Raw genomic sequence first — 15637 nt, 5'->3', positions numbered from 1 at the left:
GATCACTGAAAGTAAGACACCAGCAATTTTCTCTGAACAGCTTTTTTCTGTTGAGTCAGTCACTATATCAGCACTAATAAAGCAGAGAGCACTGCATGTTAAAGAATTTGTTGAGTACCAGAATTGATCAGTCTGCTCGTGTTAGCAGTATAGACACTAATGTTCTGCTCTCTATTTCTGTCTCAGGCCGCCGCAGAATCGGCAGAGGCCCAGACCATCCGCTCGGTCCAGCAGACTCTCGCCTCCACCAGCCTCTCGCCAGGGCTCGTACTGCCTTCTCCACTTTCCCAGCACCCTTCCATGTCCGCTGCCGCACAGGCTCTCCAGCAGGCCCTGCCTCGAGCCATCGCTCCCAAACCTCTGCAGATGCGCGTGGGCGGCAGCCAGATCGTCACCTCTGTCGCGGTAGCTCATCAGAGCATGGCGCCCGGTGGCCTGCAGTCGCAGCTGCTAGGACAGATGGGAACGGCTGGGCCACAGTCGGCCGTGTCGTCGCAAATGAGTCCGCCGATGCAGCCACGACACGCGACCATGCAGCAGCAGATGCAGCAGCAGCATCAGATGCAGCAGCACTTGCAGCACCATCAAATGCAGCAGCAGCAAATGCACCATCAGCAGATTCAGCAGCAAATGCAGCAGCAGCATTTCCAGCATCACCTGCAGCAGCAGCTTCAGCAGCATCAGATGCAACAGCAGCACCAACAAATGCAACAGCAGCAAATGCAAATGCAGCACATGCAGCAAATGCAGCACATGCATCAGCATCAAATGCAGCAGCATCAAATGCAGTCGCAGCCACAGTCTCAGTGTTCGCCCGTGCAGCACTCGCCCGGCACACCTCACCCCGCCTCTCTGGGCAGCCCGCCACCCCCTCCACAGCCCCAGCCTCACCCCTCCCAAGTACAGGCTCACGCTCAGGTCCTGTCGCAAGTGAGCATCTACTGAACCAAAACCCCTGAGACCCAGGGTCGCAATTCAAAGAGAAAAGCAGTTGTTATTGAAAAGCATAATTTCAAGGTTGCTTTTTAAAGTTGCACTTAAGAAGTGTGTAAGAAATATGAATGTTTTACAAATAACTGTCCTTTGTTCTAGATGGATAAGATATGTGTTTAAAGGACAAAGCATCTTAGCTGGATAATTTGTCTATAAGGCTGAGCTACGGCAAGTCTGTTCATAGACTTGAGTGCCCCGTAGTCATATGTTTGTACATTTGATTCATTTCGTTTATTTCTCTCTGTTGTGGAGTTGAAACTGTGCCGGAGCACGATGGCGTGGGAAAACGTTTCTGAACACTTGATGGGTTTTATTTAACAGCTTTATTTATGAGTTGGGCATCATTGGAATGACTGTCGAAGACAACATTTCATAAAGAGGCACTGTATTAAAAAAGGAAACAACACACAGGTACTAAACTGGTCATCAGAGACAAGCTTCTCTGGACAGTGTGATGTGAATCCTACCTTTCTTTTTCCCTCATTATCCTGGACAGTCCAACAGATGAAACTGTTTAACAGTCACCGCTGGGGAAGCCTCATCAAATTATCCTGCTTTTTTAACCGAGTGGTGTCCGAGATATCTCATGGCACATTATTAAACAGGGAATACATTGTTTTTGATGGACATAACAATGGACAGACCTCCACAGATCACATCAATCATAACGTCTCTCTTACAATTGTCTGTGGCCTGCTGTATATGTTCTAAGGAAAGAGCAGAAGTTCATGGAGGTTCTTCTCTGCCCAAACCCCTCAAAATCTCACTCACTGCCCTGTGTGTAGTAACAGCACTCCAAAACTTCTTCTCTGTAATTATCTTTACCTCAGAAGTTTTCAATAAGTTATGTTTCAGATTTTTCTTTGTGTTTTTTTATGAAAAAGGCTAAATTACTGGTTTACTGAGGTATTTTTATTACATAATATTCCACATTTCACAGTGAGGACAATTAGACAGGAATCCTTTCAGATCTTTTTTTACTACAATTGAAAGAACATGGAAGTATTTTTTGCCAGCTCTAAAATAATCTTTGGTGCAGATAAGATAAAATGAAGATGTACATTTTTCCTCTTGTTGTAAAGTTTTATTATGTGAGGCTTTAAATGCAGAAGTTTGCGAGCTGGCCCGTGTCCTGCTTTATCTCATAGCACTCTTTTGTACTTTTTTATGAGTTACAGTAGCACCGATTCATTTGTTTTTATTTTTGCTTACAATTCAAAAATAATTCCATTTAAAACATGACAGCAAAATAAAAACAAGCTCCTCCTGTTTTTAAACTTCTATGTTTATTAAGTTCCAAGTTTTGTTTTAGACATCCAAAAACATTTCAAAAGAGTGGCATTCCATCATCAATATGACACTAGCCATAATTTTGAATTATATTTCTCTGTGTCTCACTGTTTGCAATTAAAATAACAATCAAAAATATTTATTTCAAGGAATTGATTCATTTCAAAGACTATATTAGCCATACTTTTGTATAAAATATTTCCTCAATGTGTCCTTGTTAGTTATGAAAGATTTAAAATAAAGACATCAGTACTTAAAGTATTCAATCGATTTGGAAATGGAATTTTATTTTTGTGCCATCATCAAATCATACAAACTATTACATATTATTGCTTCAGATGTATTAAAAAAATGTCTTTAAATTAGAATTTTTGGAAGTGGCCGTGCAGTCTGCATTGCACATGTCATGTCAATACATTTTAAGGATGACCTCTGAGCCCCTCGTGCCGGAATATTTGTGAGGAAGCTGGAAATACAAAGGCTAATTATCATAAACACACAATGAGCACGTCAGGAAGAGGACAATCTTTTTTTTAATGGAAACGTCCAAATGAAAACAGAAGGATGAGAATCTGTGCTTGTTTTTGTTCTGCATTAATAGAATTCTCCAACACTATTCTGTAGGCATCAAGAATGCTTGTGTAATTTGGAGGAGAGAGGCTGCCGTGATTGGCCCTCCAGTCTGGTTTTGTGTCACAGAGAAGCCCACACTCTCACTGTGATTAATTGCAGCATCTGTTCTGTCAGAGGGTGTAGTGGAGAGGTCTGCAGGAAAACTGCAAATAAGTGCTGGCAACAGTCTTAAAGCGCCTATGATGAAATGAAAATTAAAAACAGCGAGTACCCCGCATGCCCTGAATTTCAATGGCAAGAAGTGGGGAGCGCCAAAGAGGGAGAGGGTGAAGATTGCTTAGCGTAGAATGTAAGGGCCGTGTCCATGGCAACCAAACACATCCTTTAAAAACAGCCAGTAATGAGGGGCTGGGAAATAGCGGTTATTATTCCGAACAGTCTCTTGGAGGGCAGCATCAATAATGCATGCGGTACCTTGTTATTTGGTAAACCTTGTTATCCGCGCGGTCTCGGTGAGGATAAATATCTCACAACAAGGGTTGGAACTCTGGCACACCCCGGCGCAAAATAAATAAATAAACAAAGGGGTGCAGATATTTTCTAAAGTGATTATGTGTGTTCACAGTGCTGATGATGATTATGAATCGTATCACTGTGCGCTGCGAGAATGAAAGGCGAACATCAAAAGGACCTCATTTAAATTCAATCATTGCCTCATAATGGGGTGGAAAATGTGACGGTTTTAAAATGAAGCAGAACATGTTAAGTGTTTCTCTCTTATTTAAGTAAATGCATTGTAAAAAATGTCATCATAAATTCACCAAAGCAACTATAAATTTCACCTCGACTGTGTGCTGGAATCATCCTCCATTAGTGCGGTCATGTCACGTCTATCAGCAGAATCTAGTTCATACTGCAGTCACGTGATCTGACTATACAGTTTTATTGCATTTAACCTAATTTCATCATGCGTTCACTGCTGTTTGTCACTTGTGCATACTTACATTTCAGGATATGTTTGCGATTTACATAAAAAGGTCATGCGATGCGAATGCCCCCTTTTCGTCAAGGATTGATTGGTATCTTCCATTACCCTGCTGTCTATCCAATACAATGTGAATGGTGCGACAAAAGATCCGAGGCTGTGACCTTAGTAGCTTTTAGTTGCTGTGATCATTTTCTATCAGAGCATGAAAAGTAAAGCACAAAGAAAATTTACTAGCTGATAAACACAAGCTCATTAATTTAGCATCAATGATATTTTACACCACATTGTAATCTGCATGGACCACTGTGAACAATGTATAAAGAGGCAACGATTCATTTTCATTGTTAGCCAGCTCATTAAATCTTATTACCACTAAATGCAAATATGAATGAAACAAATTGTTTGTGATAAGTGATTTCAGGTTACCACTAAAAGAGTTTCTTAGTTTGTTAATTATCTAATATGCCGTGAGCAATCTCTGATAAAACAACTACATGGCAGATGGAGAATTCCTGTTTGTTGACATTGTTTGCGTTGCTTGGCAACAATAACCAAATAGGATAGAACTCGAGTAGGGCAAGGGTCAACCTTCAACCAGAGAACATCCGTAATGCCGTCCGGTCGGCCATGCCGTCTGCCCTCCATTAACAAAACTAACCCATCCCAAGACCACATGTGACCTTTGACCTGACTCGAGACACCTGGCCTTACATGGAGCGAAGTGTTTTACTGACTTGTTTTGGGCAAGATCCTGTTGAACCCTGGGCAGGATGGCAGCATTTGTTTGCACAATGTTGACCTCGAAGTCAGAGACAGAACTTTGTTTAGGTGCTATTGACCTACTGGTGCTGTTGTGAACATTTGTGTAAGACTCCCCAGACTGAATGATCAAGGCTAACAGCCGGGAGACTGAAAATAAAACCGAGAACTTGACTTTTAAGAATGAATGAAATGTTTTTTTGTTTTTTAGAGCATAACCTTATAGGATAGTGCTATAGGTTATGTTTTGCTATGAAATTAGAGAGTTATTGTTTGAGTTATTGTTATAAAAAATCACCTCAACTACAATGACTCTCAGTTTCACAACAGCGATTGAACACAATGGTTCCTAAACAAATACATATCAGGTTAGTTATTAACCAAAATTGCATTTCATATAACAGGGTCAGATTTGTATTATATGCTTTTTAAATAGTAGTTTAAAAGTGTACAGATTTACAGTAAAAAGAAGAAGAGAAGAATACTTTCCAAAATGTTTTTCAATTTCAAAATTGCTTTTCAATTAGTACTAGCTTTGATAGACAGTGATAGGAAGATAAATGTTATAGCTTTACCCAGTACAGTTAACACAAGCCTTTATTCTTCCAAAACACTTTATCAAGGCAATGCTTCAACAACACAGAACCCAATTTCTCCCCAGTGGAGATCACATGGGCTTCTAGCTGTTCCCAGCAGCCCTCTCAGCTCTGGCAGAAAGAGCAGAACTGGACTAAATTGGAGTTTAAATTCCCATAAAATAGTTTTCTTTAAGGCATGATATTTATACATGCTTATTAACATCAAGTGAGATTTTCCTGCAGAGCTGAATTTCACGCTCCCGCTGCAATGAGGAATACAATGAAACTCTCAATATTTTGACTTCAGCAAGTTTATTTTACTTTTTTTTTTAATATCTAACTTTCTGGATTTAGGTCGATGTAATTTCAAATTATATTTATTGTACCCCACAGCTAAAATAATGTGTTTTCTTTTTGTGTACTGAGGTTAAGTTTGAGTAGATGTTGTTTACAGCATCTTTGTCTGACTATCTACTACTATTTTTCTACTATTATAGTTTTTTATAAACTCAAGTAATAATGCTGCAATGCGGGATTTTTCCTGGAAATATCATGTGGATTTAGGAACATAAAAAGTATTTAGTAACATTAAAAGATTGATTTAGGAAAATTAAAGGTATTTATTAACATTAAAACGATGCCATTCCAGAAATTGTTTTCAGATTTAGGTGGGAAATATCCTAAAGGAGGTATCTGGAACACAGACTAAGATGTTTTCACATTGGTCTGATGCATAAAAAGAGCATTTAAGAGTTAATTTACCTTTGTCAAAAACACTGTATGTCTAGTGTAGTCAAGGAAATGCTGTGTGGTGTTCACCAACAAAACTATTCCCTTAGTTTGTGGACTATTCTCCCCCAGTCTCAGGGTAGAACTCATAAAGGTCATCAAACAAAACCCTTGTTTAAAATCACTGGGGTGAACAAGACCAAAAATAAGATTCTGTTTCACATTGGTGACACTAAAAGCCCAGCAGTTCTCTTAACAGTGGTTTAGTCTAACCAGGAAATCTCTAATATGGCTGTACAATCAGTTTCAGGCTAATATAGATGGTTTCCGAAACAGTTCGCGCATGTCTTTTGTTGGTACATTTATTTTCTGTTATTGTTGGAGTTCTGTTGCAAAATTGCATTGCACGCTGTCATTGATTGAGGAACATTGCTTTGTTGTGACAGAAAACTAAACTCTGTAGCTGACAGATGTCTCTGGGAGAGAGAGAGAAAGAGAGAGAGAGAGCGCAGTTTCACTTCATTCTGTCTCCTTCGGTTGCAGAATATAAAACCATATATCTTGTTTCCCCCGAGTTCCCTCTTTCCAATTCCTTTTCAGTATTTGATGGACTTTGTGTTTTTCAGAGAAACCTGACTCTCTGAAATTGCTTTTTATTGTGACTTACTTAGGCTGTTAATGTAAGCTATTACTGAGCTCGCATGTTACTATAGCAACAAAGCTGATAAAGTGTACTGGGAGACCAAAGTGATAGATTACATGTGCATGCTGTGTCATATCCAATAACTCAAACTTACTATACGACACATTATTCCAGCGGCCTGAGAGAAATCAATAAATGTGGACACAACCAACAAGCCATGCTCTATATCTCTCTCTCTCCCTCTCTGTCTCTCTCTCTCTTCACTTCACTCTCTCCCTGTGTCTAATTTCGTACGACAGTAAGGAAGCCGTAGCAGATCAGACCATGTTTCTATGATGTCTGCGCGGAGCTACAAGGGGCAGGTGCTGTACAGACACCATTCAGTGGGACTCTATTCAGCTCTTCTCCTCCGTTTCTCCATTCATGCAGGGCAAAACGCCATCTGCTCCTGTTGTGCCTGGAGCTCTCACAGCTGACCAAAAAAACCACCCCAACAGCTGTTGCCAAACAAAAGCCAAACAATGGGGGCAGCAAAAGGTTACACACAAGTTTGAAAGAGAGAGGCAGAGCGAGAGGACAGGGGGAATAACACATTGCTCGGATGAAAGGAGAGTTAGTAATAAATCTTTTACAGATTATCAAAAGGAATGCTCTTTTCAAATGAGGAACAGTTAAAAATTACATGCTAAATCTTTCCTCTTGTCTCCATCAACTTGGTGGAGTCCATTTCCACTGTCGAACAGAGAACGAGGAAACCGTCTTTTGATGTCCCCGATTAGTTTGACTCACAATGATGAAGAACATTACATGATGCAGCATTAGTGTATGACAATTCCTCCTTCACATTATGAAATATTTATGTACACCAGTGACGTAATCATTAACATCACTTATATTACATTTGAACTAATATTAACATTTGTTTTTGCTTGAGATGGATACTACCATAACATTATCCTCACATAGCTGACACCTATGAATCATCATTCACAGCCACTTGAGGCAGGTAAGCAAACTACACAAGGTCCAGTGATAATCCAACATGAGCTCTCAAATCTGCCAACTAACCTCTTCTGGTGTAAAGCTACTGGTCTGTATTGGTGGTTTAGTGTCTTTTCTTTGGTACCAGACATGATGTTTTCCAAAGCATGGGGACTTTTTCCGGGGGGGGGGGGCTTAGGTGGATGAAAAGGAATCTGCCACCATAGAAATGATGGTTGATCTGCCAAAGGTTACACACTTCCTGTTCTTTACACGAATGAGGCCAACACTCACAGAGAGCTGGATCTCAATCCTTCTTAACACATCCAAACACTGACGGATTCTCTGGCAAAGCTGTAAATCAGCGAGAACATGTACTTGGTTTGGTCAGAGTGTGAGCTGAACTGTGGATGCATACACAGACAGCAAGTTGGCATGAAAACTATCAACAATCCTCCATAGCAGCCTGGTATTCTATAAAACACATCTGTATTTATGTATTTTTAGTTTGCTTTTAATGAACCTTTCTTGATCATTGTAAAATAGCATAAAACATAGCTTATTAAGATTCTTTATTTGAATTCAGGATGATGTACTGTAATCACTAAAAAGATTCACCCAAAAATGAAAATTCTGTCATCATGTTGTCAACCTCTTGTCATTTTAAACCTGTATGGCTTTCTTTCTTCTGCAGAAAACAAAAGAAGATATTTTGAAGTATGTTGGTAACCAAAACCATTGGTCCCCATCAGTGGCGATCGGTGACTCCTCTTCAGGGGAAGCAGTAATGCAGAGCTCTGATAACATGTATTTAGCCCATCATATGTGTGGCGCGTCATGTCAAAATACGTGCCTGCTGCAGACACATTGAAAGGGTTTTTGATAAAAGAGACGCTAACGTTTGCTAGATACTTGCTTAATCTCAAAATCAGAGTTAAGTGTTAACGCAGTGGATTCTGAACGCGAGCATTTTGACATGATGCGTGATGCACATAGGTTCACCTGAAGCACTGAACACGTATTTTGAAATCCTGCTTCCCCTGAAGGGGAGGCACCGGTCGCCACTGGTCGCCATTCACTTCTATTGTATTCACAAAAATCAATGCAAGTCAATGGGGACCAACAGTTCTTCAAAATATATTCTGTGTTCTGCAGTGGAAATAAAGCCATACAGGTTTGAAATGTCAGGAGGGTGAGTAAATGATGACTGAATTTTTGTTTTTGAGGGAACTATCCCTGCAATGTACAATAATGTAATCAAAGCTCCCTAAAACTATAGCATTAAAACACTTCACTGCATGTTGGTTGTTTACAAATCCAATTTTAAATGTAAAGGAATAGTTAAAATGATGTTGAACATTCACACAATGAGACACCATGATGCTTCAGCCACTATAGAAAGTAAATGATCTTTAACAAAACCACAATCTTCTAAAAGATTGCTTATTTTATGCATTCTCCATTAAACCTAGCCAGCACAAATAACATCCATCTATAATACACGTGTTTTATTCAACATGCTTCGACCACCCCGGTGGCGGTATGGTAGTGTGTGTGAATGCGTGTTTATGTACCTCGCCCCAGCTCAGAGACTGGTTTATTATGTCCAGGCTTCCATTCAATTTGTCATGTGTTTGACTATGTGTTTATGAGGTGCTGGGGCTATTTATCACACAGTTCCTAATGCACTAATTCTGTGTTCATGATCTTCATAGGGTTCATCCATCAACATCAGGTTGACAGAACTCCTCCCCCATCACCATATCCTTAATCCCGCACACCCCCCCCCCCCCCCCCGAAAGCCGTCCGCAAACATATGGGCCTCATTTTTTCAGCAGTGTCCTAAATTTCACATAATCACTCCATCTCATGAATCCAAACAAGCTGGATGGGACATTTGACGAATGGCAGTGTAACATGTATACACAAACCTTTATGTATATAATATATACTACACAGGCCAAATACAGTTAGTTATTACAGGCATTCAATTTTTATTTTAATATGGTTACTGTTGATGTACAAGATTATGGAAACGCAAATAAAATTAAGAAACATACAATCACATTTCTGCATGTGCACTTTTATTTTGTATACTTTTAATTTGAAGCTAGTTTTTCCTGTTTTCCTTTCATGGTTTTCTCACATGTGCAGTGTTAGCCTTAGTAAGTCTTGTGACTTTATGCCCTTCGTTTCTGTCATCCATTGTCTGTTTTCGTCTTTATAAAAAATGACATTATGGTAAACGTATGGTCTTTGTGGTAGTTTCTGTTGGCTTCCTCTACTGTGAAACTGCACTTGAAACTCTTGCTGTGCTCAACTTGTTACATACAAATCTTGTCTAATTGTCCTGTAGCTTAATAGCTGTTAAGCTGTCATTTTATATATTATATTATATTATATTATTGGCAAGCTGTGATCGCTTAAGTTTACCATTACTTGTCTTCATGAAAACTGATGGATTGTTTTGCACATCATCACAGCATGTGAACATCTCAGTGCCTGTTCAGATCAGCAGGGCTCCTTTGAAATCAATTACATGTCACTTTAAAGTAGATACCTACTTGTTTGGCTGTTTTAGTATGCGGTAAACATCATAAAAGGGCTTGGTAAATAGTCTTTCTAAGTATGCTTAATGTTGTACATAATTATGATTTTATATGTAAATGTACTGGTTTCCATTTCTTATTACTTTCCCACTGTGTTTAGTGCTTCTGCAGTGAACACTGGTAGGGTCTGAGTAATCATGAGAAAACATAATTGTTCATTAAATATTTGATTGAAAATGTATTTAACTTCGTATAGCAGTCATTCAGTGTTACGGTACCTGTTATTAGTCAGTTCCACGGGACTTGAAAGATGATTTGGGCTGTAGAAGTGAAATGTCGGATCTGTGTGATGTTCTATGCAGCAGTAGCAAATGAAAACAGGGAGTCTGAAAGGTCAGAACATGTGTTGAGGAGATGTCTTCTTTTGAATGAGTTGGTTGGGTTATACTTAAAGAAATAGTTCACCAAATATCTTTTGTCATTTACTCTTTCATTTCAAACCTGTTTGACTCTGTTTGTTCTGCAGAACACAAAAGAAGATATTTTGAAGAATGTTAGTAACAGAACGGCGGCGGTACCCATTCACCTACATTGGTTGTGTATCCATATAATACAATTAAATGAGTATGATACTGAATATTTTTTTTGGATGAACTATCCTTTAAAATGGTAAGATTACTATTTTCAAAAGTGAAAGTCTATCATGTTATTTAGAGCAGAATAAGATGAGGTCTCCAACAAAGTGTTTCAGGTATTTTTGATTTGTGACAGTTCATTCCCCCCCAATATTTTTTTATTTAATTTTTAATACAATTTTTAATAAATTATCATTAAGGATGAAAAACTGCTAATGACTCACCTGGACAAGGGGAATGTTTAAAGTACTAGTCTTCTGTGTGACTGACTGAGAAATGTAAGAGCCAAATTTTCTGTTGGGTTTGTGTTGTGTGTTTCTGGGTCAGTGGCCTAGTTTTAGGAGGATGACGGTCTTTTGTAGAAGACCACAGACCTAATACAATAGAGACTCTTCAACAGCTGCCCTGTTCTCAGCCTGCCAAATAGTGACCAAGCCCTGATGAACTTTTCCCTATTGTTCCCTGTGGTTCTGCCATGTTTTTCCCCTTCACTGGATTGGCAAACTCAAATCATTAGGCTTCTTTGGAAGTGATGTACGGACGGCTTTTGTTTGGGCAGTTCTGTTGTCATATCTTGTAATTCATTAGACACAACAGACTGCACAAACACAACTGGGACTCCACGGATACAAACTTACATGCATGTTGATTATGTAATGTTGAGTGTGTGTAATGATGATTAGTGTTAATAAACAGCATCTGGTTAGCGATCCAACCTGCAGAATAATTACATTTCTCAAAAATAAGCTTTCCCTGCACATCATTTGAGCGAAAGCATCTTCTCTCTGCCAATGTGTCAAGGCTCATTTTTATTAACCTAAATGATTCTGAAGTTAAATCACTTGTAATCTTTCCAACCTTGCAGTACTTGGAACTATATAATGTTCAAAAATTCCCGAAGCGTTGTAAAACTGCAGAAAGCTATCAATCATCAGGGGAATATTTATAGCTGGCATTATAATGTTTGATGGAGGAGTTATAGCGGTTACAGGCATTCATTTCAGAATGTGACTATGAGGCATTTTATTTTAGTCAACGAATGACATGGTTTACGATATAGTGCTTTTTGCTCTGTCGGGTGGGTAAGATGAGTCAAATATCTGCTTGAGAGCAGAAGAGAGGCTTTGAGATTGTTGCCGAAATAATGTTATACTGACAGTATAAATCAGTCCCAAAGTAAGGTAAACATTTGTGTTGCTGTCACATTTAATAAAGTGCTCTGGCATTTCAAGCTGCTTTGAAGAGTTTTTCAGCGCAATAAATAATATATCTAGCCTTGGACTTTAAGACCTCATATGGAAGTGAACAGTAAATATTAATAAGAGGAATTTTGTGTTTCAAGTTCCCACTAGTCATCAGGTTTAAAAACCAGCGAGGGTCAGATGTTTTCCCAGCTCATTCTTCTCCCTACTATAAAAAAAGAAATTGCCTTGACAAAATACACAGTCTGTACTTCATACCATATCAAAAAATGTGATCTGAGTTGGCATGGCAACAAATCTCCAAGGAAGGAAAAGGTCATAGTGGCTATAAATTCATTGCTTGGGTAAGAACGAGGTGGTTTCCTATTATCATCTCCATTCTGCAGCACCTTTATTTTCTCCATCTCTCTGCCTCATGCTCTTATAAATGTGGTGATTCACTGCATCACAGCTAAACAAGCTGATGATTTTAATTTTCTGTTTTCAGAGTAATAAACATTGACATGGGAATGTGCCTTGGGCTCGGGATCCTAATGAGAAAATGAAATTAGCTTTTCAGCTGACTGATCAGCAACATTTTACACATAATAATCAAACATTATTTGAGTGTGGGATCTTGCTGCTTATGAACGCTTCTACACATTTTGCATTTCTGTATACAAAGAAAAACACTTGATACAGACCTGGTTGTGACTGAACAAACATTTATAGATATTCATAGCGCAGAGTCCATAATTCATGTAGAGTTCATAAATCAATGTTTATGATGCTTTTCTTTAGGCTGTAGGTTGCAAATTAGCTTTTTGTGGATTCTATCATTTATCTTTGTTGTTAAGTTTTATAGTCAAAGAGACAGCCTAGTTACCTCTCTCAGACAACATTTATTCTATTTACAAACTGTCCTCAGTTCTCAATGAATAATGCACTGCAGGTGTATATGTGCTGTCGTGGCACAGGTCTTGAGTCATACACCAATGTTTCAATAGCTACCTGATGCACAATGGCTGATGCAAGAACTGGTCAATAAGACAACCCCACTTAGCCTCTCTTTGCCCCGGTATATAAAGCACCTATTTAAATTTGAAGAATTGTTTGAGAATCATGCACTTGAGAATTGGTGGAAAAGGTCTGCTTTTTCCTAAAAGGAAACATTAAAATAATTGGGCATGGGAGAAACCATTATTACGCACACGGTGGGACTCAAAAGGCTGAGACTGCATGTAAAAATGCTTTTATTTATCACAGCGTGGGTTTTTTATTACATCTTATCAGCATTACAATACGAGTTGAATTGATAGATTTTTTTTAAATGGCCCGGCATGATTCGAAAGACATAGAAGCAGGTAAATCTGACCTCTCACGGTCAAAGTCAGTAATTTGATCTTGAAATAGTGCAGAACATTTAACTTCTTTGCTTTACATTTTACGAACTTCTCGATAAATGAATTTTTAAATGCCTCACGGTGCATTGTGGGTAAATGCGCTCGACCCCTTGCCGGGCTTCTGTCCATGCAGGTATAATCTTACCTCTCTCATGTACTTGAGTCTAGACTTCAGTGAGCCAAGTCTCTCTATCATTCCATCCATATTGAGCTGTCTACCTTTGAACTGAACATGCTTTATTAGTTTTATTCCTGCTGTTGGCAGCCAGTGTTGGGGAATCACATTCATTAGTGTCAGTTTCATTGCCCGCTGAGTTCAAAGCATTTATCTGATGAGAGAGAGCTGGCGCTGTTACACTGAGAAACCCACAGCACCTCTCCCCTACCACCAGTTTACATCTGTCACTCAGCTGATGCAAATAAAAAACAGCAACTTGTTTATTGGGATTGTTTTGTTCGCTTTTCTTTAGCGTTCCTCGGGGACAGTGGTGCACCTGCTGTGATCAGTTTTGTTTGATAGAAACTTGCAACAAGCTTTTTTGCCCTTGAGGCTTTTAATTAGCCATAGTGAGGACCTAGACAGAGCTGCATCATGTCCTTGCGGTCAGCTGAATGAGTCTTCAAAAGTAAATACACAATACACTAACCAGTAATGTAAAAAAGCGTAAAATAATATTTATAATGAAAATGTACATGTTGTTCATCTGATTTTTTACCCGACATGTAAATTTGCAGTCTAGTGTAATTTGAGATTTTTGCACATTTCAAAAATAAATTCTGTAAAATGAATCCGTAAAATTCATTTTTACAGTTTACATCAAAGAGACAGTTCACCTAAAAATAAAAATCCTGTAATGATTTTCTCACCCACGAGGTGTTCCAAATCTGTATACATTTCTTGTTCTGATGAACACAAAGAAAGATATTTGGAAGAATGCTTGTTTCCAAACAGTTCTGGGACTGTTTGGAAACGGCTACCATAGTTGGAAAAATGAAAATGGAACTGTTAGCTTTCCTACATTCTTCAAAATATCTTTTTTGTGTTCAACAGGACAAAAAAATGAATGAAGCAAATTTTCCTACCTTGGTAGTCAATGGTATCCAAGAACTGTTTGGTTACAAGCATTCTTCCAAACATCTTTCTCTGTGATCATAAGAGCAATAACATTTATACATATATGGAAAAACTTGAGGGTTAGCAAATGAAGACAGAATTTACATTTTTGGGTGAACTGTTCATTATATGTCAATTTTCTGTTGCACAAACTCTTATAGCATCTCAGTTTATGCTTTCACCTATGTTTTAAACAGTATAGTTATTGAAAAAGCATGTGCAAAATCAAGAAAAGTCTAGATAGACTTTAAAGTTTCAACACATACCCCATAGAGAATGTGTTTTCAGTGGAATGCAACATACTGATTTACAGATTTTCATGACTAGTTTATAAACAGCCTGGAGGTGTTCGTGATTCATGTCAAGTCATGATGAAATATGCCTGTTTGCTGTTCTACTCTCACCCTCTGAGCCTGATGTTGGACGGGACATCCATTACTGTCAAATATTTTATACAGTTTACTTCCAGGGTTTGGATCTCACGTTGATAAAACAAACTACACACTCCATATAGATTTACTCCCAGACCATATTTACTTTCAAAGCCAGAATTCAAATATTTGAGTTTCTATTGAGCGTTCACACTTGCTGAGCAAAAATAGTTTGAGAAAACCAACAAAACAAATGAGCCATGAACAGATTCTTAGACAATAGCAGGAATGCACAAAAAGGTCATTTCATACAGTACGTGGGCTTCAGACGATGGATTTTCTTTTAACGGCTTGCTGTCCACTCTGTTTGACTGAATGGTATTTTCTCAACTTTATATGACAGCTTTTTATAGCTGGAATAATAACTGACCTCATCATTTCCCTGCAACCTCATTATGCACTGGTTAGACAGATGTGACAAATTCATTCACCATGTGCAAAAATCACCTCGGGCTGGGATGCAGTCAGGTACCACTGACCTAAAGCCCAATTACAGAACAGTGATGTCCTTGCATCGGCTCTCGGTTACTGACCCCGTGTCTCACTAGTGCATTGGGCTACATAATCTCTCACCATCTGCTGCTGGGAACTCCAGCGCGATCCTGAGAGCTCCAGACGAGATAGCCCTGCATGCTTCTGTAGCAGCGAGTGACAGTGTAATGTGGTGACCGAGTGGAGTAAACATGTTTCACCAGGTGACGGCAAAAACTGTTCACTTGACCGAAGCAGGGAACATTTTCTGTTTACTGATGCACAGTGAACACAGATGGAAGACAAAATGAACAGTATG

General features: G+C 38.9%; 1 protein-coding gene across 1 annotated transcript in view; it reads left to right on the top strand.

The window, feature by feature from the left end:
* tox3 (TOX high mobility group box family member 3) overlaps positions 1 to 2544 on the top strand; it is a 41380-nt gene extending 38836 nt beyond the window's left edge. Inside the window, exon 7 of the mRNA XM_056758861.1 lies at positions 187 to 2544. Coding sequence (XP_056614839.1) covers positions 187 to 945 — 759 coding nt within the window. The 3' untranslated portion in view covers positions 946 to 2544. The remainder of the gene's footprint in view (positions 1 to 186) is intronic.
* The last annotated feature ends 13093 nt before the right edge of the window (positions 2545 to 15637 follow it).

Source organism: Triplophysa dalaica, chromosome 1, assembly GCF_015846415.1.
Source record: "Triplophysa dalaica isolate WHDGS20190420 chromosome 1, ASM1584641v1, whole genome shotgun sequence".
NCBI classification, from domain to species: Eukaryota; Metazoa; Chordata; class Actinopteri; order Cypriniformes; family Nemacheilidae; genus Triplophysa; species Triplophysa dalaica.
This window is presented reverse-complemented; position numbering and strand designations above follow the sequence as displayed.